Source organism: Notolepis coatsorum (assembly GCF_963971535.1).
Source record: "Notolepis coatsorum genome assembly, chromosome: 10".
Classification (NCBI taxonomy): Eukaryota; Metazoa; Chordata; class Actinopteri; order Aulopiformes; family Paralepididae; genus Notolepis; species Notolepis coatsorum.
This window is the reverse complement of record NC_140174.1, coordinates 38,394,269-38,416,999: the sequence shown is the minus strand read 5'-3', so window position 1 is coordinate 38,416,999 and position 22,731 is coordinate 38,394,269. Positions and strand designations below refer to the sequence as shown.

General features: G+C 44.1%; 1 protein-coding gene across 2 annotated transcripts; it reads left to right on the top strand.

Annotated features, from left to right (window-relative positions):
* Nucleotides 1-339: 339 nt before the first annotated feature.
* Nucleotides 340-22,428, top strand: LOC311235387 (carbohydrate sulfotransferase 3-like). Of its 2 annotated transcripts, XM_084322840.1 has the most exons (3): nucleotides 340-613; nucleotides 17,924-18,135; nucleotides 20,183-22,428. In XM_084322840.1, exons 2-3 carry the CDS (start codon nucleotides 18,056-18,058, stop codon nucleotides 21,408-21,410), a joined length of 1,308 nt encoding a protein of 435 aa, XP_084178966.1. In that variant the 5' UTR covers nucleotides 340-613; nucleotides 17,924-18,055; the 3' UTR covers nucleotides 21,411-22,428. The 2 variants fall into 2 exon arrangements, with proteins under 2 accessions (XP_084178966.1, XP_084178967.1); XM_084322841.1 differs by lacking the exon at nucleotides 17,924-18,135.
* The last annotated feature ends 303 nt before the right edge of the window (nucleotides 22,429-22,731 follow it).

Here is a 22,731-nt window from a genome sequence, read left to right as displayed (position 1 = left end):
CCACGCAAAGCCTGTGTCCACTGCTCTCTCTCTCCTCTCTCTCTCTCTCTCTCTCTCGCTCTCGCGCGCGCGAGCGTTCTCTCTCTCTCTCTCTCTCTCTCTCTCTCTCTCTCTCTCTCTCTCTCTCTCTCTCTCTCTCTCTCTCACACAAAAAAAAGTTAGGCAATCAATAACCCACGTCCATCCCTAGTGTCAACTCATGTCGTGAAAGACACGAGACATGACAATAAACAACTTTCTACGAAGGAACCCATCCGCGCGCCTCCTGTCTACTGTCCTAGCAGAAGTGTTCTGCACAGCCTACTACTTTTCATTCAGTCGAACGGGCTCAAGTGATTGGAGAATGAGCACACAGAAAAGCGAGTGTAACATTGACAGCTCGTTAAAATGTTTTATTCTGAGTCCAAGCTGGACTGTGTAGACTAGACATTTCGTCTCTATGGGATCTACTGTCATGCAAGTGATACAGTCGCGTGAAGTAAAGGACATGGAATTAATTTCTACAAAGAGTCTCACGTTGAAGATGGGTAATCAACTGTACAGATGATATCATGCGGGATGCCATCGGGCACAGAGGATTTCTCTCAGCGTCTTGTTGACACGTAACATAATGGTGGGTATCCTACAAGTAGTCTACTTGTTAGTTTATTGATTCAAAACCATTGTTGTATAGCACACTAATAACTACTTAACGACACTTTTACTTTAAATGTGTTATCCGTAATTAAATGAATGCCAAATTGGCATCACTATCACAATTTTTCTAAAACAAACAAAAGCAGTCCTATAACAACCTTCAATACAATAAAATCAATATAAGAAGAACGTTATTATCTCAGTGGGGAAATTACTTTGTTGTTTACTGATTATATATTCAGTTTATCTCAAGTGCTCCTAAGTAGTTTATGAATGAAAATATTTATGAAAATATGGGCTTGGACTACATAAAATGTGTATGGTCTAAGAATAAACAGAAAGGCACTTCACCACAATATAACACAAGTCATTAAAAGTTATACGTTATTCATATATTTGTGTCTTTGACTCTTAGCCCTCCAAATAGGCAATTTCACCTGGATGAAACATGTGCCATATAGAGTTAAATACAGCTCAACTAAATTATGGAAAATATTGAAAAGAAAAAATAGCAATAACTCAAAGCTTCATGGAAGGAAACTGTTGGTAAAACGTACTGTACATAGTACTGTACCTTACGTCTAAGTTATTTTATATTAGGTACTTCATACATTTTCTATTTTTATGAATTCACATCAAAATAAAGCATATTACAACCAAAATATCTAATGAAATTAAAGACCATAGCGAAAATCTTTCCTTGGAGCATTCACTGAAAAGCTTGGGACAAAACACAGCTCAGATGTAGGCCCCTATAGGTTAAATGCTATAGGCCTACAGGGTAAAACTATCTCTGTCTGTAGCCATGGTAGTCAGAGCTTAAACAAGCATGACATTTGTGACAAGCTGTGACCAATTTGGCTGCAGGAAACCCCCCATTTCTAATGCTTCTTGGTACCTGGATATGTGTGCTTTAACCTGTTCCATTATCTTATCAAGTGGCAAAGACATATTGGGGTAGCTGGATATGTGGACTTTCTCAGTCAGATATACACTGTGTTGCGTTCGTCATATCAACACTGGTTGCACGCACGCTAATGACGCCACGTGCACGCGCGCTCCAGCCTACAAGTAATGGCTTTTCAAAGTTGTACATTTTTATCTTTGATTGTAGCGCCACCATCTGGCAAACTTGTGTGACATTTTGTTGTGAGGTTTTGCTGCACCAATATCTGTCATTGTTGAAAATGTCTCTATGACATGTTTTTAGATGCAAGTGCAGATCTATATGACCGGTGTAAGTACCTGAACTGCTCAGCCTGCCAGATCGGCTCGGGGGCCTCGCAGAAGTCAGACACACTGTATGTACCAAAGATCATTGGCTGTACGTGGCCTACTGGCCTCACAGCGATAACGCCAAACTGTGACTGAACTAGCTATAATGTGATTCTACAACAAGTGGAATTATATGGAAAATTACACACTATTTGTCTTTATCACTGGAGTTTGTTTGTTTGTTTGTTGTTTGGAGTTAGCACACTGTTAGGAACACGCCAACACTTTGGGAAATTAGTTTCCTCTCTGTGCGTTCAGTAGAAAGCTATCTGGCTGCATGTTAGCCTAGCTTAGCACAATGAATGGAAGCAGACATGGCCAAGCTAGGCTAACATGCAGCCAGATAGCTTTCTACTGAACGCACAGAAAGGAAATTGGTATCTATCTTCTTGTCTCTCTCTGGAGAAGACGGTAAGCTAATTTCCCAAAATGTTGGTGTGTTCCTTTAAGTTCACAAGTGCAAAGAAACTCCTAGATTTTGAGACAATGGTCCCACCGTTCCCAAGCCTTTCTGCTGGCTTGCTAACGTTTGCTAGTGTGCTACCGTGATGAATTAATTGGCTGACTTGCTAACATTTGCTAGTGTGCTACAGTGATGTATTAATTGGCTGGCTTGCTAACGTAGAGCATGCTAACATGATGCATGAATTGGCTGGCTTGCCCATGACAGCAAGCTAACATGTTTTGTATTGGTATACTAACTTTAGAGTTGGTATGGTGGTGTTGCCTTATTACTCTATTACTGTCAACATATTATAATAAAAGGCAACAACACCACCATACCAGCTCTAACGTCAGCTATCAAGCTAGCAGAAAAGCATAACAGTGCTGCTTGACAGTGTAGTCAAGAAGGCATGGCAGCGCCTCTACTTCCTTAGGCATCTAAGGAAGTTCAAAGTGAGTCAGAAGATCTTAAATAACTTCTACTCATGCACAATAGAGACAATCCTGACTGGTAACATCACCTCCTGGTTTGGGAATAGCACCGCACACGACCGCAGCAGACTGCAGAGAGTGGCTCGATCATCGGAACGCACAATTGGAGGTGGGCTTCCCACTCTCCAGGACATTTACACCAGGTGTTGCAGGGCCAAGGCTAAGAGAATAGTCAAATACTCTAGCCACCCAAACAACTGCCTCTTTGCACTGCTACGGTCAGTTAAGCGCTACCGGAGTGTCATGGCCAGTACAGAGAGACTCAAAAGGAGCTTCTATCCCCAGGCCACAGGATGCTCAATGTGGACTCTATGTAACACTAATTCATCCATTCAACACTCATTGCACACAACATCCACATGCACACACTCACTTTAAACATTCACCTTTAACATTCACTTTAGACACTTTTTAACACTACACCATAGTTTATCTATTTGCACTACTTCTCTACCTAATTTTAGCATTTAGCATTTTGTTTTACAATAATAGAATGTACCTTATATGTGACAAATAAAACAAAACTTGAACATGAACTTGATGGGTTGACTCAATGACAGATTGATGCTATCGACGGGGAGCCCCGTACAGCCAATGATCTTTGGTACAGCGTGATAAACGTCTGATGTTTGCTATGCGACTCAACTGGAAAACGGCCCCCGAGCAGATCGGTTACCTACACCGGTGATGTCAATCACAGTTAGCCATCCTGCCCATAGATATATATAAAGGCTAGATGACTCACCCACGCTGCTGGCCAACGGAGACCGACATTGCCACATGGCGGCCATCTTGCCACAGGGCAGCACGCCCACTCACAACATGAATGTCTATAGTGTATGTAGCTACTATTGAAATAACCATAGCATGCAACATTTTCAACCGTTTGGTTTGTTAACTCTTTCTGCGCCATACCCGACATTTCTCAGGTTTCGTCGCCAATGGTTGAGCGCTATACCCGAGATTTCTCAGGTTTAGACCCTTTGATCTTTTTCCTTTGATCCCCATTCTAAACACTCGCTCGGAGCTGCCTGTGTCTCGCTGGCACCGCTGCAGTTGTCTTTCAGTACTGAGGTACCTCCGGCTGCTTCCCCCTCAAAGTGAATCAGGACATAGCAATCGTCGGAGATTTGATGCCTCAAACCTATTGTTTCCCGCAAGATAGCCATGCCCAATATACACGAGTAATTGTGATCGCGATGGGACGACTGGGATTTATTAATTTTGGAGTACCTTCTGACTAAGGTAAGGTCTATTTTAGGTAACCTGCTGGTATTTAAAAAAACTAAAACATGCTTTTGTACAGTGTCATATTTTACCGAACCTAAAACATGCTTTTGGTAACGATCGCAGTTTCGAGGTAAAACGACCCCCCGCCCCCCCTTGATGATGATTTTGTGAAGAAACATATATATATGGTATATACCTTTGATTTGGAAATATTTCAGGCGAGCAACCCGAACGATTTGGGCATAATGCATATAACACGTCATATCTCGCGATCTAGAAAAAAAGACTGGATTATTTTGGAAAGGGGCGATGTTTAGCATGGAATAGCGCACAAACTAAAGTATGTAGAAATGAACTGGTCAGTGTTGGACTATAAACAATGCCTGTCAAATGAGCCATACTATTGTCTCCATAGCTACAATACAGAAAACATGATGGGTCCACAAACATTGCGAAAATGGTCAATAACGCTGGCACCATTGAGTAGAGATGGGAAAACAGCGTGGTGGTCAATGAGTTAAAAACGTCAGAGATGTAGTTATCATACTGCATACTTATAATGGACTTTCATATGAAAATATTTTTTTTTTTATAAAAATTCTTCCAAGCTTCCAATCATAGCCACGTTAACACATTGGACGCCAGATCCGAGATAAGTCCGGTTTTCTATCGTTATTTCTTTTATTCGATATTCCCATTCATAATCCATCGAGGGAGCCTGTGTTATCATTGGGAATGAGTCTGAGATCGCAAACATCCAATACCGCCGCCTTGCGGCCGGTATTGCACATCCTTTGAAAATCTCTGGCTTGGGCTGTGCGTCGATCTAAAAAGTCCGGGCCGGGTTTTCCTTGTCGGGCAGGACAAGCGTTTATAACAAATGAATTGAGGAGAATCAAGCACTCCCGGTTCATGTCTTTGGTGGATTATGTTGGCAACACGATCAACATCAATACTTGGAATGGTGATCAGATAATTGGAATATTCTTTTTGGAGTACATCCTAGTCAAGGTAAGGGCTATATGGTATCAATCTTGCGTTGATCCAAGAATCCTTTCACTGCAATCCGAGCGTTTGTGTGTAATGTGTGTGTGTAATGTATTCCGTTGGTGATGATCAAAGCATAGAAAAACGACCCCCCCCCCCCCCCACCCTTTCATGCATTCATGATTAAACATAATACCGATAATATAGCGTTGATTTCAGATTGATTGTTGATACAGGCGAGAAACGCCACGGTTTCTAGTGAAATGCACGTATTGCTGCATAGCGTAGTTTTCTGGGATTAGACAGGATTACTCTAAAACTATACTCATATTCACCACGGTATAAAACGGGAATGTATGGATGAACAAATTATTTCTTTTTCAGAAATTTAACGATAGATACTCGATGTCAAATGGGCAATAGTATTATATCCATAGCTATGATATATAATATAGTTTGAGCCCTGCAAACACTGCCATGTATTCCTATTCTTTAAAGCGGTGGCCTTCTTACCACACGGTACACAGCGACCTCTGGCGTCCAATGAGTTAATAACGTTTGTAATTGTTGACAGAATCTGGCGACAATAATGTGGTCAAGAGGCATGGTTTCTATCTTTAGCCTTTGGCGTGGTTTATTTATTCACATGTTAAACAGCAGTTCTAGAGTTCTCCTCTCACTGAGAGGCTGGTGGAGAAGAGGTAGAGGGGGAGGAGACATCTCTTTATATACTCGCCACCTGGTGGTATCATGAGTGGCTCCGCCTAGAGCGCCATCTAGTGGAAACAGTTATATATGCAGTTAGACAGTTACTAGCAATCCTACATAGAACCTCTAACTTTAACACTCCCACTTAGGGTTGTTTTAGCACACTGGATAACTTCTCTGAAAACATTTTACAAAGAAAATAATACAATCCAAAACATCAAAAGAGTATGGCAGTCAATATTTACACGTTAAACATGACCTCTGCAAATCTCTTCAATTTCAATTTGGAACAGGTTTCCTCATAGTGTCTGCTACCATGTTGTCCGTTGAACAGTAAATCAGTGTCATTCTTTCTTCTCTGGTGACAGATCTGATGAGATGATATTTTATATCGACATGTTTACATCTATGTCGGCACACTGGGTTCCTAGCAATCACAATGGTTCCCTGGTTGCCCTCATAAACAACAGTCTTCATATATACATAGGTGTCCATCATTTCCAGCAGTTGTTCTAGATAAACAACATTTTTCATATATACATAGGTGTCCATCACTTTGAGCCGTTGTTCTAGATAAACACATTCCTGCATTGTCATAGCTAGAAACATACACTCGGCTTCACAGGTTGATAGTATCACTGTGGGCTTTAAGTCCTAAACCCTCGCTGCACTTTCTGAAACACAGCTGTTCGTCTGCTGTACCTTTGGGATAACGAAAAACATGTATTTGACGTAGTTCAATGCTTCTCTGTGGGGTCAGCAAAATGCTGTGACAATTTTTTACTCACTACAAAACATAGGTCAGGGCGAGTACAGGTTGTCAAACAACTGAGGCTACCCACAGCTTCTCTATACATCTCTTACATCAGTCAAAACATCTCAGGATCTTTTCCACATAATTAAATCATTTAGAACATGGTAAGTCATCCACCTCTGTATTTAAACATGGGATCCATTTCTGTATTTAAACATGGAATTAAACATAGGATCCATTTCTGTATTTAAACATGGAATCCACTCAGGTATTTAAACATGGATTCTACTCCTCCCCTATTTAAACCTGGAGTATCCTCCTCCTGCATTTAAGCAGTGTAGCCACCCTCCTTCAGTATTTAAACATGGAGTACCCTCCTTCAGCATTTAAGCAATTAGCTACGAACCATACTTTGTATTTGTTGTGGCCTTCAATACCCTCCTTGATTGAATACACCCATTCCCCTCCCACTGTCTGTCTGCCCTCTGGTAACTTGGTTGAATCCACCCATTTCCCTCCCACTGTCTGTCTGCCCTCTGGTAACTTGGTTAGAGTAAAGGTGTGGTTGTCCTCTAGGGACCTCATCTCCTCATCCCTTGCTCTCTCCCATTTACTTGATTCAGGGGACACTATGGCCTCTTTAAAGGTCGGGGGTACCCCACTGACTACCCTGTAGCAGTAATCAACAGTGGTAAGTGTACTGTCATCCTCGTCACTCCCTCTCCGGGCATAGTCTGTCAGATACTTTGGGGGTTTGTGTTCCCTTGAGGGATACCTCCCACTGCTTGGGGCACTTGACGTCACCCTCGGGTGCTCCTCATCATCGCCCTCTGGGGGTGGCTGACTGTCTGTCTGCACGACCGTGCTAAGTACACTGGGCTGAGGTGTCTCTGTTTCTTCACACCTTACTCTGGAGTCCAGCTCTGGCTCCTCTGTCTGTGTCTCGCTCTCACATGTTGTCTTTGTGACAAACTTGACTAGCATGTGTTTCTGCACTCTCCATTTACTGGGATGATAAACAAGGAAAGCGGGGCTTCCCTTGTCGTGCCCTACAAAGAGTAATTTTTCACATCTGGACTCTGGCTTTCCCCTGTCCTGCAGGTACGCATAACACACTGATCCAAATCGGTGCATTCTAGCTAGATTACACTTCTTTCCTGTCAGTGCTGTATACGGGGTGGTGCCCGTGTGCTTATTAAAGCACCCGTTTCTGGTGTAAGCGGCTTCTTGCACCGCATAATGCCATAGGCTCTTAGGTAAGTTACTGTCTACTAGCTTACACCTAGCCATTTTGAAAAGGGTGCGCCATTTCCTCTCTGCCACTCTGTTCTGGTGTGGGGGATATGGACATGACGTCTCGTGTCTTATCTTGTACCTTCTCAACAGTGATTGGAACTCTCTGTTTGTGAACTCGGTTCCGTTGTCGGACCTCAAGCATCTTACGTTACCATAAGGGGCTACGTCTGCCAGGAATTTATCTGTGGCCTGGAGTGTGTCACTCTTTGCTTTGAGAAAGTAAACAAACACTGCTCCTGTGCACACATCTGTAAAAGACTGTACATATCTAAAGCCTCCTATGGACTCGTTGCTTACTGGACCGGCTAGATCCGTGTTAACTAGCGCAAGTAGTACCTTTACTTTTTCTGTGGGATTTCTGTTTCTCGATTGAGTAAACTTCCCCGTTTTGCACACTACAAATTTTTTGTCCGGTCTACGCTTTTCACCTTCAATGTGCATGCCTTCTGTCACTGCTTGCAGTTTCAGTAAATCCTCGTAATTACAATGACCCATAATCTCGTGCCATGTCTGAATATCGTGACTGACCGTCACGCTACACATATCATTATTGTCATTACACTTGTCGTTGTCATTACACTCTGTTTGCATATAATCCATTCTCTGGTACATCTTTATGTCAAACCGTGTACCGTCAGGCTCTACAAGAACATTTTTACCTTTATCGAAGAATACCTTGGCACCGCTTGCAGTAGCAGCTATTACAGAGAATAGTCCTTGTGGGAACGATGGTACGTAGAGAGCGTTCTTTAATGTCACTGTACGCCGGCGCCCCCCCCCTCCGTGAGGCATACTTGTGCGTCTCCTCTCTCTTGTGCCAACCCGTAGGTGCGCTTCCCGCCTGCCAGCTCCATGCTGTGTCTCTCCGGGTGGAAAGTGTTGTCAAAGTTCTTGAACCGACTCCTGTCGTTGATGACATGGGACGACGCACCTGTGTCCACGATCAGTCCCTTCCTCTGGGCCCGCTGCAGCTGCGCCGGCCTGGTGATGCAAGTCTTCTTGTCCCGTTATTCTCCGGGCGTCGTCTCGATCCGTCTCACGTCGACCGTCACCGCCATCGTGTCCACAGCCGCCATCTTGTCTGTAGCCGCCGTCTCGTCCATGGCCGCCGTCTCGTCCATGGCCGTCATCTTGTCCATGCGCGTATCGCGCGCTCTGGTCGTGTTTATTCATGCATGCTCTGTCTGTGTGCCCCGTGGATTTGCAGAAGCTACACCAGACAGTCTTTGTGCAGTCGCCTCTCCGATGGCCTTTCTCTCCGCATCGCCAACACGCCAGCTCCGCCGTGGTCCTGGTCCTCTCCCTTGGCGTCACTCGGGCCTTCAGCACCCTCTATCCCGCGTCGGCCTTGAACTGTCCCAGCGTCATGTCCGCTGAACCGTGTGTTACCAGGAGTGTGAACGGTTTGTACAGCTCCGGTAGTCCTCTCATCACCATCGCCATCATTAGCCCATCGCTTGGTGCTTCTCCTGCACTCTTCAATGCCGTCATGGCCTGCTCAGCTCTGATGACGTATTCGGTCACCGTCTCGGTGTGCCCCTTCCTCAGTCCTGTCAGTGTTATGTAGAGGGCCACGACTCGGGGTCTTCCTCGCCCGATGTAATGCTCTCTCAACACCCCCAGGCTTTCTCTGCCTTTGTCTTTAGTATCGCGGAATATCAGCCCCAATCTTGTGTCGTCGAGCAGTGGCGCTAACTCACAGTACGCGTCTGCGTTACGCTGGTCGTCCAGGGCTTGCTCTTCCGCCGTCAGTGGTCCCGTGGGGGCTGTCAAGATCGTTGCCTTCAGTCCCGCACTGTGCATGCAGCATAACATGTGCTCTTCCCAGAGCTTGTAGTACTCTGCTTTTCCATTGAATGAGGGCCATTTGCTCCTTCCCTTGGTCGCCATCCTCTTGGTTGATGGTAGGCGTAGCTTTAGCTCTTGTTGGCCTAGCGTCTAGCCACGCGGTGCTCCCGGTGCTAACCTAGCCTATACTTTAGCTAAGCTTGCTACCCTTATTATTTCGCCCCGGCGTGATCTGGGCCCATAACCTGTTGACAGAATCTGGCTATGGGGTGACAATAATGTGGTCAAGAGGCATGGTTTCTATCTTTGGTTCATTCATTCACATGTTAAACAGCAGTTCTAGAGTTCTCCTCTCACTGAGAGGCTGGTGGAGAAGAGGTAGAGGGGGAGGAGACATCTCTTTATATACTCGCCACCTGGTGGTATCATGAGTGGCTCCACCTAGAGCGCCCTCTAGTGGAAACAGTTATATATGCAGTTAGACAGTTACTAGCAATCCTACATAGAACCTCTAACTTTAACAGTAATAAACCAAATCGTTTGTAAATCCGTCAAGATTTCAGCGAGTTAAGAGTATTTTGTTTGTGCAGATCACTCACCTTAAAGCAGTAGTTAACTGTGGCAAGATGGCCGTCGGTGAACCACGCGGGAGACTCTGCCTTGCGCCATCTAGTCTTTATATATATCTATGGCCCTGCCCCAGGAGGCGTGATTTTTTTCCGTAGCCTCTGTTTGCGAAGACGCTCTCTGATTGGCTAGGCCGTGTACAGCGAAGAAGAAAAGACCCTCTCTGACTGGTTTAGCTCCGAAGGGTCTCTTCCACCTTGTACATATATTCTCTGCATTCTTTCGAAGTGGTTATGCTTAGGCATTCTTTCGAAGTGGTTATGCTTAGGCATTCTTTCGAAGTGGTTATGCTTAGGCCTTCTTTCGAAGTGGTTATGCTTAGGCCCTCTTTCGACGTGGTTATGCTTAGAGTTAGGGTTAGGGTTAGCCAATCGGAGAGCGTCTTTTTCTTCTTCGCTGCAATCAAAGAGCGTCTTCGCTCACAGAGGCTACGGAAAAAAAGCACGCCCCCAGGAGGCGTCTATGCTTTTACCAACGCGTTCGTGTTTCCGGGTTCCCGTTTTGCGCTCTGATTGGCCAGGTCATGTGACATGTGAGCCAATCGTGGGACGGCAAGTTCTGCGCCTATTTCTGGGTCGAACAGCCTGCAAACTACCTAACACCTAGTTTATCACTGGTTAAGCTTAGGCGACTCTTTCGCAGTTGGTTAAGGTTAGAGTTTGGAATCAGGGCAGGCGTTCTATCGCCATGCTCTAAGACAAACTCTAACCTTAACCAACTTTGAAAGAGCGCCTAAGCTTAACCAGTGTAGAAACTTGCGGTCCCACGATTGGGCGTACATGTCACATGACCTGGCCAATCAGAGACGCGGAAACACGAACGCGTTGGTAAAAGCAATCATGCCCCCAGCAGATGCGATTCAGGTCTGTTGTCCTTGTTTGTGAATAGCACCACCGTGTGGCCAAATGACAAACCTTCGCACACCTCTTCCCCATCATGGAGGACATGTACATTTTGGTGCAAATCAGACAAAGCGGTCTTGAGTAACCCGTCACATTTGCTGTTTACAAGGCGTTTATCCAAACTTCTATTGGACGTGGTGAATATGGTTTGGCCTATCAACTTTCAGAATTACACAGTAAAAGATGTCCCTAAATGCCACGCGGCAGGTCTCCTGAGAATCGGCTGGACAATCTAGGAGTACCAGGGGAAGAAGTTATTTTCAAAAAAGATAAATCATAAAAAATCCAATATGGTGGACATGGGTGGTCATATCAAAGTTGTAGGCCAAGGATAGCTGTATATGTGTCTTGATACAGAGTATTGTGTCAATTGGAGTTACAGCATACGAGTTATGGCTTTTACATTTTTTTTATTTTGCCCTTTGATTGCGCCACCATCAGGCAGATTGGTGTGATATTTGATGCATTGATACCCCATGGTTGACACGCCAATATCTATCAGTGTGACAAATTCCATGTCTCTATCCTGTATTATGTTGTGCCAAACAACATTTTATGACCAATTTAAGATGGACAGACGGAACTTCATAACTTAATGTCAGCATGAGACTGTTGATATCCACCTCCCTGCTAAACTCAAACATCTCTCTCATTCTCTCCCTTACCCATGCTCTCTCTCATTATCTTTCTCTCTCTCTTGCTCCCTCTCTCTCTTTCTCTCTCTCTCCCTTCCTCTTGCTCTCTCTTTCTCCATCCATCTGACAGCTGGCATTACTCATATTTGAATGTACCACCTCTATGTATGACCGCCAGCAGGATCTCCAGTTCTCTAATAATATCTGACTCTGACAGTGCTTCTTAACCTTTTTGGTTTGCGGCCCTTAAAAACAGAGGGATGCCTGTTTGCGACCCCTCCCCCCTACATAGTCAAACATACACTGAATGGTGAACTTTGACATGGAACAATTATTTTTATTTCCCCATCTCAAGCCATTTAACCTGATTGAAGACTGGAGGAGGTCTTTAAACTTCAAGGAAAGAAATAAATAAAACATCTATACGGAAAAATTATAAACACAATGACGTATTTGTATATATTTTTTTTTGCTTACCCCCCAAAATCATCTCACGATCCCATCGGGGGTCCCGGGTCCAGGTTTGAGAACCACTGCTCTACAAGACAAGACACAGCCTGCCATGGAAGCATGTCTGTATAGTGTAGCAGTTCTACTTTTTTATGCACCTACCACATTTGGAATAGTACTGTATAATTACAGTGTGTTGGGCTAATGTCTGTTTGGAGGCAGCATAAGCATCAGTCGTTTGTAAATTGCAAAAGCTCTTGTCACACAAATCTGATGTGCCTGCGGTAAGTTCCTTCAATGGGACATTGTGCAGTTCAATAGGCTGCTCTCAAACATGTTGGAGGAGGGTGCGGGCGGGTGGGTTTCCAGATGCCAGATGCCCATGTAGGTTGTACATGATTGATGCTTTGCTGATAACAAGATTTGCATGAGTGTTTCCACACATTACGTTGTTGGCCATAATAGCCGGATGACTGCTTTATCTCCCTTTTTAGATTATGTAGTTTATACTACTACTACTATCATCTACCCACTACTGCTGCTACTACTACTATACTACTACTACTACTACTACTACTACTACTACTACTACTACTACTACTACTACTACTACTACTACTACTACTACTACTACTACTACTACTACTACTACTACTACTACTACTACTACTACTACCACCACCACCACCACCACTACTACTACTACTACTACTACTACTACTACTACTACTACTACTACTACTACTACTACTACTACTACTACTACTACTACTACTACTACTACTACTACTACTACTACTACTGTCTACTACTACTACTACTACTACCATCTACCCACTACTACTGCTGCTGCTGCTGCTACTACTACTACTACTACTACTACTACTACTACTACTACTACTACTACTACAACTACTACTACTACCACTACTACTGCTGCTGCTGCTGCTGCTACTACTACTACTACTACTACTACTACTACTACTACTACTACTACTACTACTACTACTACTACTACTACTAGTACTAGTACTAGTACTACATCAATACAAATTTAAACAAATGTCAAGGTTTGACTGGCTGGTGTTGAATTCACAAAAAACACAAACCAGGAGGTAGCTATATTACAAAGCAGTTGAAACATGAGATGAAAAAACAATGTAATGGCTGTTTCTTCCTGAGCAGATTATCAAATGTGTCATGCGCTTCAGTGGATTTTGAATATTCAAAACTCTCAGCTCGTGTTTTCGACAGCAGTTTTTATTTTTTTTATTTTATATATATATATATATATATATATATATATATATATATATATATATATAAGCTGAGGTAATTGGTGTAGATTTAGTTTACAATATAAATTATGAAACCTCTCTTGACACATTTTAAATTGGTTTTTTTTTCATATTTTTTTAAATTACATTTTGATTCACTAGATTATACATAATGCATAATTCATAATCTTAGTCTTAATCATTATCATGTGTTGTCAGCGCCTGTTTTGTTGTACAAGTGTACTGGGAGAGTGAGGAATGAGGGGATGCTGCACACAGTATAAGCTCTTGTGTCATTTATTTTTAAACAATAACAAAAACACAGGCTGGTTAGATCGTACAGGACCTTTACATACATGTTTACCTAAATATATATATATTTGTATCCACTTTTTCTCCTCCTGTTTTTCTGTGTTTTTCTCCCATCCCAATTTAGTTGTGCCAATTCCCCCCTCCCCTTCCTGGTCGTTGCTCGCATGTTCCCCCCACTGGTCGGTCTAGGGAGGGTTGATAGATACTATCACATGTCCCCTCCGATACATGCGGAGTCAGCCAGCCACTTCTTTTCACCTGCCAGCGCGTACTCTCATTGGTGAGGTGTAACGTGTGGGAGGCTCACACTACCCTCACCATCTCCCTTCCTTGCTGTGCAGGCACCCTGACCGACCTGTAGTAGTCGCTGTTTACAACGACCAGATTACCACCCACCGGCTTCCCTCCCGCTGGCTCTGCCAATTGAGCCAGTATGACGGCCGGCCAAGCCGGAGGCAACGCTGACAGCCGGATTCGATACCAGTGTATCTCGCGTTGGTGACGAGCGCTTAGTCCGCTGCGCCACCCAGCCGCTATGTTTACCTAAATATTTAATAAATGATATGTGCAGTATGTAAGTAACCACTGAGAAAGCTTTCTGACAAGTTATTCCTCTGGTAACTGTGTCTCTAATGCACCGAAGAACCATATGACTCGGAGTGTGTGAATGTGTGATATATCAACAAGAAAGCACTCTATCTCTACCGTCTTTATGAATGAACACACCACTCTAACTTACTATCTTCAGATAATAAAGTAAAAAGAAAAGAGTTATATGGTTCTTCGTCTGGAGGTACTCAATTGTAACACGACGGGTTATGGGTACCATCCAGGTACTTAGTTACTGACCCTCTGACGTGCAAATGACCCCTGGGAGAGTTTATGCCCAAAGGGACTTTAGACTCTCGACTGTGTAAGAGACCTTTGTGATTGTGGCAGCAGGGTGGTGCAAGACGGAGCTGGAGATTTCCTCTCGGTGAAAAGCTCTCTCTTTAGTCCGCGGGCCGTGTGCGTCCACCCTTTGATTACACACCATTCCACGTCGACAGCGGTGTTCTACCCGAACTTCCCCGTTCCCTTTCAGAGAGAATTTCACAGGCAGTGTCCAAGCATTCTCTCTGTTTAGATTGCAGCCTTTCTGGACTGGCTACAGTGGTCAGAGTTGGCCGGGGGTAGTGGTTTGCGACAGGGTGCGAGAACCAGAACACCACAAGTGTAACGTTGAGACAGAAACTGAGGATCAGCGCTTGTCAGAGTCATGCAGAAAATGAGACACTTTGTGTGTCATGCTGTTCGGCAGAAAACGAGACACCTTTGTGTGTTGTGATTTTTGGCAGAGGGACTGGGAGCTTTTCAGAATCAGATTAGAATCCTGTATGTTTATTGTACCTCGCAAATCAAATGTTTCAGATCCCGATTCTGATTGTAGTTGTTGTGTTCAGGGGTTAAGTATTTTTTTTGGTGTTTGCTTCAATGTGAAACATAATGAGAAGTTCGGCCTCTCGGCTTTAGTTGTGCTGTTTAATAGCACCAGACTCACTAATGGGTTGGCCTGGGGCTAGGTCTGCAATCAATTAACATGAATGCTGCATAAGAAATCACTCTCAGCATTCCTTTTGAAGAATCCAAAAGATCCCATTACTGTTTTGGTTAACACAGAAGTGTGATTGTAATTCAAGCTAATGAAAGGCTTACACTGTTTCCAACTTTTCCTGCTGGCGGTTTTTGAGATCCATTGACAACGATAAGCATTATAGTGGGCAAATATATCAAAATGACACTTTCCTAATCCCCTCAATGTGAACATGTCTAGTTCATTGGACGCCCTTGTCATGTTCTGGACCCTTTTCACTGGCAAACCTGGTGTGTCGGTCTCTGGATTAAACTAAAGATTAGTCGGGGATCATACCCAAAGCTGCCAAAGGAAACCTAATATTAATCTTTCAGGAATGGGCAGGATATCCATAAATAGTCACCATTAAATTGATCCTCATCTTCATTTGAATGCCTACAGCCTGCCCGGTACAGACTTAGTATCCTGCAGACTTAAGTATACAGTGTATTGTATGCCCTGAAGAATAAAAATGCTACGATTTATGGCTCTGTGACAAGCAGGTCCCCCCCCCTTCAATTTCTGTGTGCTTAATCTTCCCTGTTCTCAAAGGTGGAAAGTAACTAATTACATTTACTTCAGTTATTGTTTTGAGTTAAAAAATTTAGTTTTAAAGTAACACAACTAAATACTAAAGCACTTTTTTCTTAGTGCTGCTACTCTTTTACTCCCACTAGAGTAAATTGTTAGACGAGTTCTCTTACTTCTAACATGTTAACGTATATAACAGTATTTCTACTTGACTAAATGTTTCGGTACTCTCTCAGTCAACGTGCCGTGTCACGGGCAGCATAGCGTGTCATGTGTGGGAGCAGCGAGCCATTAGCCTGTCACCAGATGGTCTCTACCAGTAGCCCAGTCATGTTACCGAGGGGCTCCGCTGAAAGGATCTCCTCCCAGTGTTGACATGGAGGAGCAGATGGGAGGCCAGAGTGGGCTTGATCGCCTACCTACACCGGTAGCTCATCCCACCGGCCTGGACAAAGTTGAGTTAGCGAGGAAAATTACCTTTTTTTTAATTTTTTTTTTATTACAGTTTATTTTACGAAGTAACTTTTTCCGTTCTTGTTCCCCGCCACATTCCGTGTTTGAATAGCATCTTCAAACGTGGTGTCTCGCATATTTTGACAGACGGCTGCGAGGAGGACAGACTCAAACACAAACACATTTCCCTCGTGGGGGGAACCACTTTTAGCACTTCCATGGTGGGTGGGCATGTTCCTGGAATTCCCTAGTGCACTTAAAGATAGATAGTGCACATTTCCCCAAGGTAGGGAGGGGGGATTAGATTCCAGTACTACACTCACTTTCTATTCTTACTTTGGTAAGATATGATATTTTGGCCCTTGAGTAAATGCCCCCATGTTTTGGATCTGCACTCTTAACCCTTTCACTGCCGCACTACCAAGAACGGTTAACACTTTCACTTTCACTGCCACACGACAGAAGGTTAACCCTTTACTATCACACAACCAACGGAAATGGATATTTCACTTTCTTAGGAACTTGTCAAGTTTCAGCAGTCCTTCTCTATCTAAAGTAATCTACGAGTAAGCTTGCGAGCACTGCTGTCCCTGTCCTTTGCTGTCAACACCATCATTCCTCCCAGGTGTCAGGCTCCTCATTCACTTCCATTCATTTTCAGGACCAAGTTTAATATCATACATCTGAGGTATAAACAAACTAATGCCATGCACATTTCAATAAAACAGATTTCTGAGTCAAAGGTGCATGTTTTTTAGAGATGTACTGTATTACCTAGATCTAGTCAAGCTGTTGTAGGTTTGAGTGTGCTGTGTATCTTTGCCTGTTTGGGGGGTGGTTATCCTGGTTTGCTGGAGGAAAGATTCTAAACATTCTGTGAAAAGTTTGAAAGTTGGTCAAACTACACCTCAAGTGAGAAATTGTTCCTTTACTGATTATTTTAAAATGGCAACATGATTTAAATACCTTTGACAGAGAAAAAAATATATTACACAGAATAATATTGCTGTATAGTTTGTTTATACTTCAGAAGTATGATATTTAGACATGGTCCTCAAAATGAATGACAGTGAATGACGGGTGTGTGAGACACCTGAGTCGCTTGCTTACTTGTAGATGACAGCACAGCAGTGGTCGCTAGCTTGTTGTGTAATTTTTTATCTGTATGTTTAGTTAAGGACAACACGTCCTGTGTTACTTCAACACGTCTTTTCTAGTGTACAGTATACTGAAATAGTGCAAGCTTGCACGAAGGAGCAGGCTGGGGGGCTTTCCATTGAGCCTTTTATGATTTTACTACAAGCTGCCTACTGTGGCTTCAGGAACAACAGCAGGGTGCAGACAGATTTTTACGACACGTGCAAGAATAGCCTTTTAACTTCCCCATTAATATCACGGGTAAAAACAAATGTCCAGAGAGGTGTTTTATGATGGAGATGTTAAACCAAGTTTGCATCTCTTACAGTCATGTTCAAAACGCCTGACTGACAGTTTAATGTTCATGTCATTTACAGGATGAAACAGAGACCATGGGGAGTACAAATAACTGGAAGGCTCTTTACGATAGACAATCAGAGTCTTGGAAGATTGGCAGATCCTATTAAGAAGCAGTCTGTAGCATATCCAGGCACAGCTACGTCCCAAGAATGAGGATCAAATACACAATATCCATTGTCTTTATTGTGGCACTTGTTATCATTGAGAAGGAAAACAACATTATCTCGAGGTGAGCCCATTTTCTGTCTCTGTCTGTCTGTCTGTCTGTCTGTCTGTCTGTCTGTCTGTCTGTCTGTCTGTCTGTCTGTCTGTCTGTCTGTCTGTCTGTCTGTCTGTCTGTCTGTCTGTCTGTCTGTCTGTCTGTCTGTCTGTCTGTCTGTCTGTCTGTCTGTCTATCTCAAGCTTAAAGGAACACGCCAACTTTTGGGGAAATCTACAAATACAACTCCAAAACTTTCCTGTAAACATGTTGTGACCTGTGTATTTACCACGTGGAGATTTTCTTTGTTGACATTTTCATTTTCTAAGCAGATAGGCCTATAGTGATTTCATCGCCTCAAAAGCCCAGTTTTTCAAAAAACAACAGGGCTTTTGAGGTGATGAAATCACTGCGCCCAGGCAGCAGTGGTTCTGCAAAATATAGTTCTTCGTTTTTTATTTATTCTTTTTATCTTTTCCCCCCTCCTTTTTCAGATTTTTCTCCCATCCCACTGTTAGTCGTTATGCCAATTCCCAAACCCCTTCCTGGTTGTTGCGCACCCCCCCCTACTGTTGGTCCGGGAGGCCGGAGACTGTCACATGTTTTCCTCCGACACATGTGCAGCCAGCCGGCAGCCAGCCTGGCAGCGCAGATTCTCACCGGGAGAGTGTAACGTGTGGAAGGTCACACTACCTTTCTCCAGATCCTACCCTCGCTGTGCAGGTGCCCCGACCGAACTGTAGGGGTCGCTGTCCACAACGCCCAGGACCCACCCACGGCTTCCCTCCCCCTAACTCAGCCAAATGAGTTAGTATAGCGATCAGCCAAAGCCAAGGCAATGCTGACTCTGCGGGAGTCGAGACCGCAACCTCTTGCATTGGTGACGAGCACAATCTCCGCTACGCCACCTGACCGCCCGAATAGTTCTTAGTTAGTTAGTTCTTTTTTCTCCACGTGGTAAATACACAGGTCACAACATGTTTACAGGAACATTTTGGAGTTGTATTTGGAGTGTATTTCGTGACTGTTGGGAACTAGGCTACACTGGCACACCTACTTCCAGTGAATGACGCTAAGCTAGGCTAATTGTGCGACTGTTCCCTAAGCCTAATGCATGCACAGAGAAGAAAAGGGTATGTATCTGCTTGTCTAACTCTATGGTAGATGGCAAATAAGCAAATTTCACAAAAAGTTGGCATGTTCCTTTAAGACTTTCTATACTTGCCATTCATTTGGCAGCACAACATAATATCAACAAACAAATATCATGTTAAAAGGGCCCTTTGCTGATTTTCAACCTTGTGTAATTCTGTTGTGAGGAGGACATGTGATAGTTGGACATGCAACTCACCAATGTGTTTTGTGTCTCGAGAACTCAGACATAGCCCCCCCGAGAAATTCCTCAGAGCAGACCTCTAGTGAACTGCAGACACGATTTCCTCAACCATTTCGTCAACTTTCCTCGAGTCAGACTCTACTACAGTTGAACATAATTGAAGAAATAGTGTCTGTCTGCAGTTCACTAGAGCTCTGCTCTGCTCTGCTCTCCTCTCGGTGACGGAGGATACATTTCTCAGAGTACCGATGCGGCTCAGCTCTCGATGCACAGAACATGTTGGTGATGAGTTACAGGTACAAAGTGCTCCTGGAACACGCCAACATTTTGAGAAATTAGCTTGCCGTCTTCTCCAGAGAGAGACAAGAAGATAGATACCAGTTTCCTCTCTGTGTGTTCAGTAGAAAGCTATCTGGCTGCACGTTAGCCTAGCTTAGCACAATGAATGGAAGCGGACAGTGCCGGTTAGCCTTCGGGAGAGGTGTTAGTTGGACAATGCCTAGGCTAACCGGCACTGTCCGCTTCCATTCATTGTGCTAAGCTAGGCTAACGTGCAGCCAGCTAGCTTTCTACTGAACGCACAGAGAGGAAACTGGTATCTATCTTCTTGTCTCTCTCTGGAGAAGACGGTAAGCGAATTTCCCAAAATGTTGGCGTGTTCCTTTTTTAAGTAATGGACCTATAGGTGCTCCATTTTTCTGTTTCAATTTGTGTAACACTCCCATCCCTCTCCTCCTCTAGGGTATCAGATAAGCTCACCTTGAAGCAGACCCCCCAAACCCCCCTACAGACCAGCGGTTCCTCCCATGTTCTGCCGAAGCACAATGGCTCCTTCGTCGCCCTCAACAAGCTGGACCCTGCCTTCGTCCTGATGAAGCGGCGCCTCGAGAACTACACCGAGCACCAGGAGGTCACGGCGGGCGCCAGGAAGCACATCCTCCTGCTGGCCACGACCAGGACCGGCTCCTCCTTCGTGGGCGAGTTCTTCAACCAGCAGGGCGACAACATGTTCTACCTGTTCGAGCCGCTGTGGCACGTGGAGAGGATGTTGACGCTGGAGACCGGAGGGACCAACGCCACGGCGGCGGGCCCGGCGTACCGCGATGTGCTCCGGAACCTGTTCCTGTGCGACTTCTCCCTGCTGGAGAGCTTCATCGAGCCGCTGCCCGTGGACCGCGTCACCGCCAACCTGTTCCGCAGGGAGTCCAGCAGCTCCCTGTGCGAGGGCTCCGTCTGCAGCCCCTTCGTGAAAGGGGTCTTTGAACGCTACCACTGCAGGACCCGGCGCTGTGGCCCCCTCAATCTGACCCTGGCCTCAGAGTCCTGCCTCCAGAAGGAGCACCGGACCATCAAGTCGGTGAGGGTGCGCCAGCTGGAGACCCTGCGCCCGCTGGCCGAGGACCCGCGTTTGGACGTCAGGTTCATCCAGTTAATTCGGGATCCCAGGGCCGTGCTTGCCTCTCGCATGGTGGCTTTCTCTGCCAAATACAAGAACTGGAAGCAGTGGGCCATAGACGGGGAAGTGCCCATCGATGACGACGAGGTGAGGAAACTGAAAGGGAACTGTGATAACATCAGGATGTCCGCGGAGGTCGGCCTCAGGCAGCCGACGTGGCTGCGTCGGCGTTACATGCTAGTGCGCTATGAGGACATCGCCCGGTTCCCAATGAGGAAGGCAGCGGAGATGTACAGGTTCACAGGAATCCCATTCACTCCCCAGGTGAAATCCTGGATACTCAAGAACACACAGGCCTCCAAAGAGGCCAGCGGTGTCTATTCAACACAGAAAAACTCCTCGGAACAAGTAGAGAAATGGAGGTTCAGTATACCCTTCAAAATAGCCCAGGTTGTACAGAGGGTTTGTGGACCAACGTTGAAGCTGTTTGGGTACAAATTTGTAAACAGTGAAGCAATGCTGACTGATAAGTCTATTAGTCTCATAGAGGAAAAGGTGTTCAACTTCATATAGACTTAACCAAACATGAACTCTGAACTCTGATACAGGCGAAACCAGCAGATGGTTAAAACTCTGGATATTTATTTGGGGACTACTGGTCTTAAATATAGTGCAAGATATTTTTTTTTGATGGTGTACTATCTATAAAAGTTTATATTTTACTTCTATTTAAAAGAGATTGATGAAGAAAAACATTACTGTTGAACAGAAATCAGATACTGCCTTAAACGTTGTACTACTTTACATTGTAGTATTGCATGGTTGAAAAGGAAAAGAAAAAAGAAAATACTGTTATATTATATTTTTGCACTCAAGATGACTTCCTTGCGCCAAACTGTATCTGGGGGCGTTTATTCCTTAAGTCTGTTCAGAAATGTATTTAAATGTAGAAAACACAGCACAAGATACTGTAGGTAATTGTTTTCTTGTGACCGGTGAGTGTTTCAACGGGTATGAGAACCTTCAGGAAAGAGGGCTCTGAACTTGACTTGTCCTATTAGCTTATGTTTTGTCAAGTCATCGGTTAGCAACAGAAACCCCTTTTGTACCAAAGAAACTTGAAGTGAACCGCAATGTGCGGTTAAATGAACGTCTTGTCTCGAACAGCAACCCTTGCTTTAGGAAAAGGAAATACCAACGTGGTGCCATGTCATTTCTACAGTGCATAACATTAAGAAGGGATGTTGTTTCATTCAAAAAATAAATTCCCCTTCGCTTTTCCTGAAAGGTCATTATGACTATAGCTCAGTATGCACTCCACAAATTTCCTTTTCCCTGTGGTGGGACATTTCTCTTGCATAATACTGTATAGGTTGCTGTACACGCATGCTTTTTAATTGGCTAGGAAGCGTTTGAAGTTCCTCCTCATGACAGTGTGGGGACCAGTTCTGTAAAAACAGATGTTTACAGTTCTACTGTATGTATAGACATTCCAACTGCAGCTGGTTTGCAGGGGTGTGTGAGGTTTGTCGGCAGGTCTCTGTCTGTTGACACAAGTCTCTTGGCTGGTGATTAAGAGGAGCCATGGTACCCTGTGAGACTGTTTTGTCAGTGTACCAGGACATTCCTTTTTTTGTGTGCATATTTTCTATTACAATAAATAAACACTCTTGTTGTCAAACATACAGTATCGGAATCTTTTTAAATATCCTAAAAAAATTTGGGAGTTATGGCATACACTGCCTTGTGTTAATAATTTCCTATTTGTATTTTTTCATTAAAATCTAATATATATATATTTTTTTAAACAAAAGAAACTCAAAACATTATATTACACTTGCTTGTTTTAGGTTGTGGCTCATCACTAGTCAGTGATGTGTTATTTTCTTTCAAT

Bases quoted from the DNA above. Each gene is read 5' to 3' on its own strand.
- LOC311235387 (XM_084322840.1), top strand. From the start codon at position 18,056: ATGAGGATCAAATACACAATATCCATTGTCTTTATTGTGGCACTTGTT. The intron at 18,136-20,182 runs GTGAGCCCATTT...CTCCTCCTCTAG, and splicing joins GAAAACAACATTATCTCGAG to GGTATCAGATAAGCTCACCT.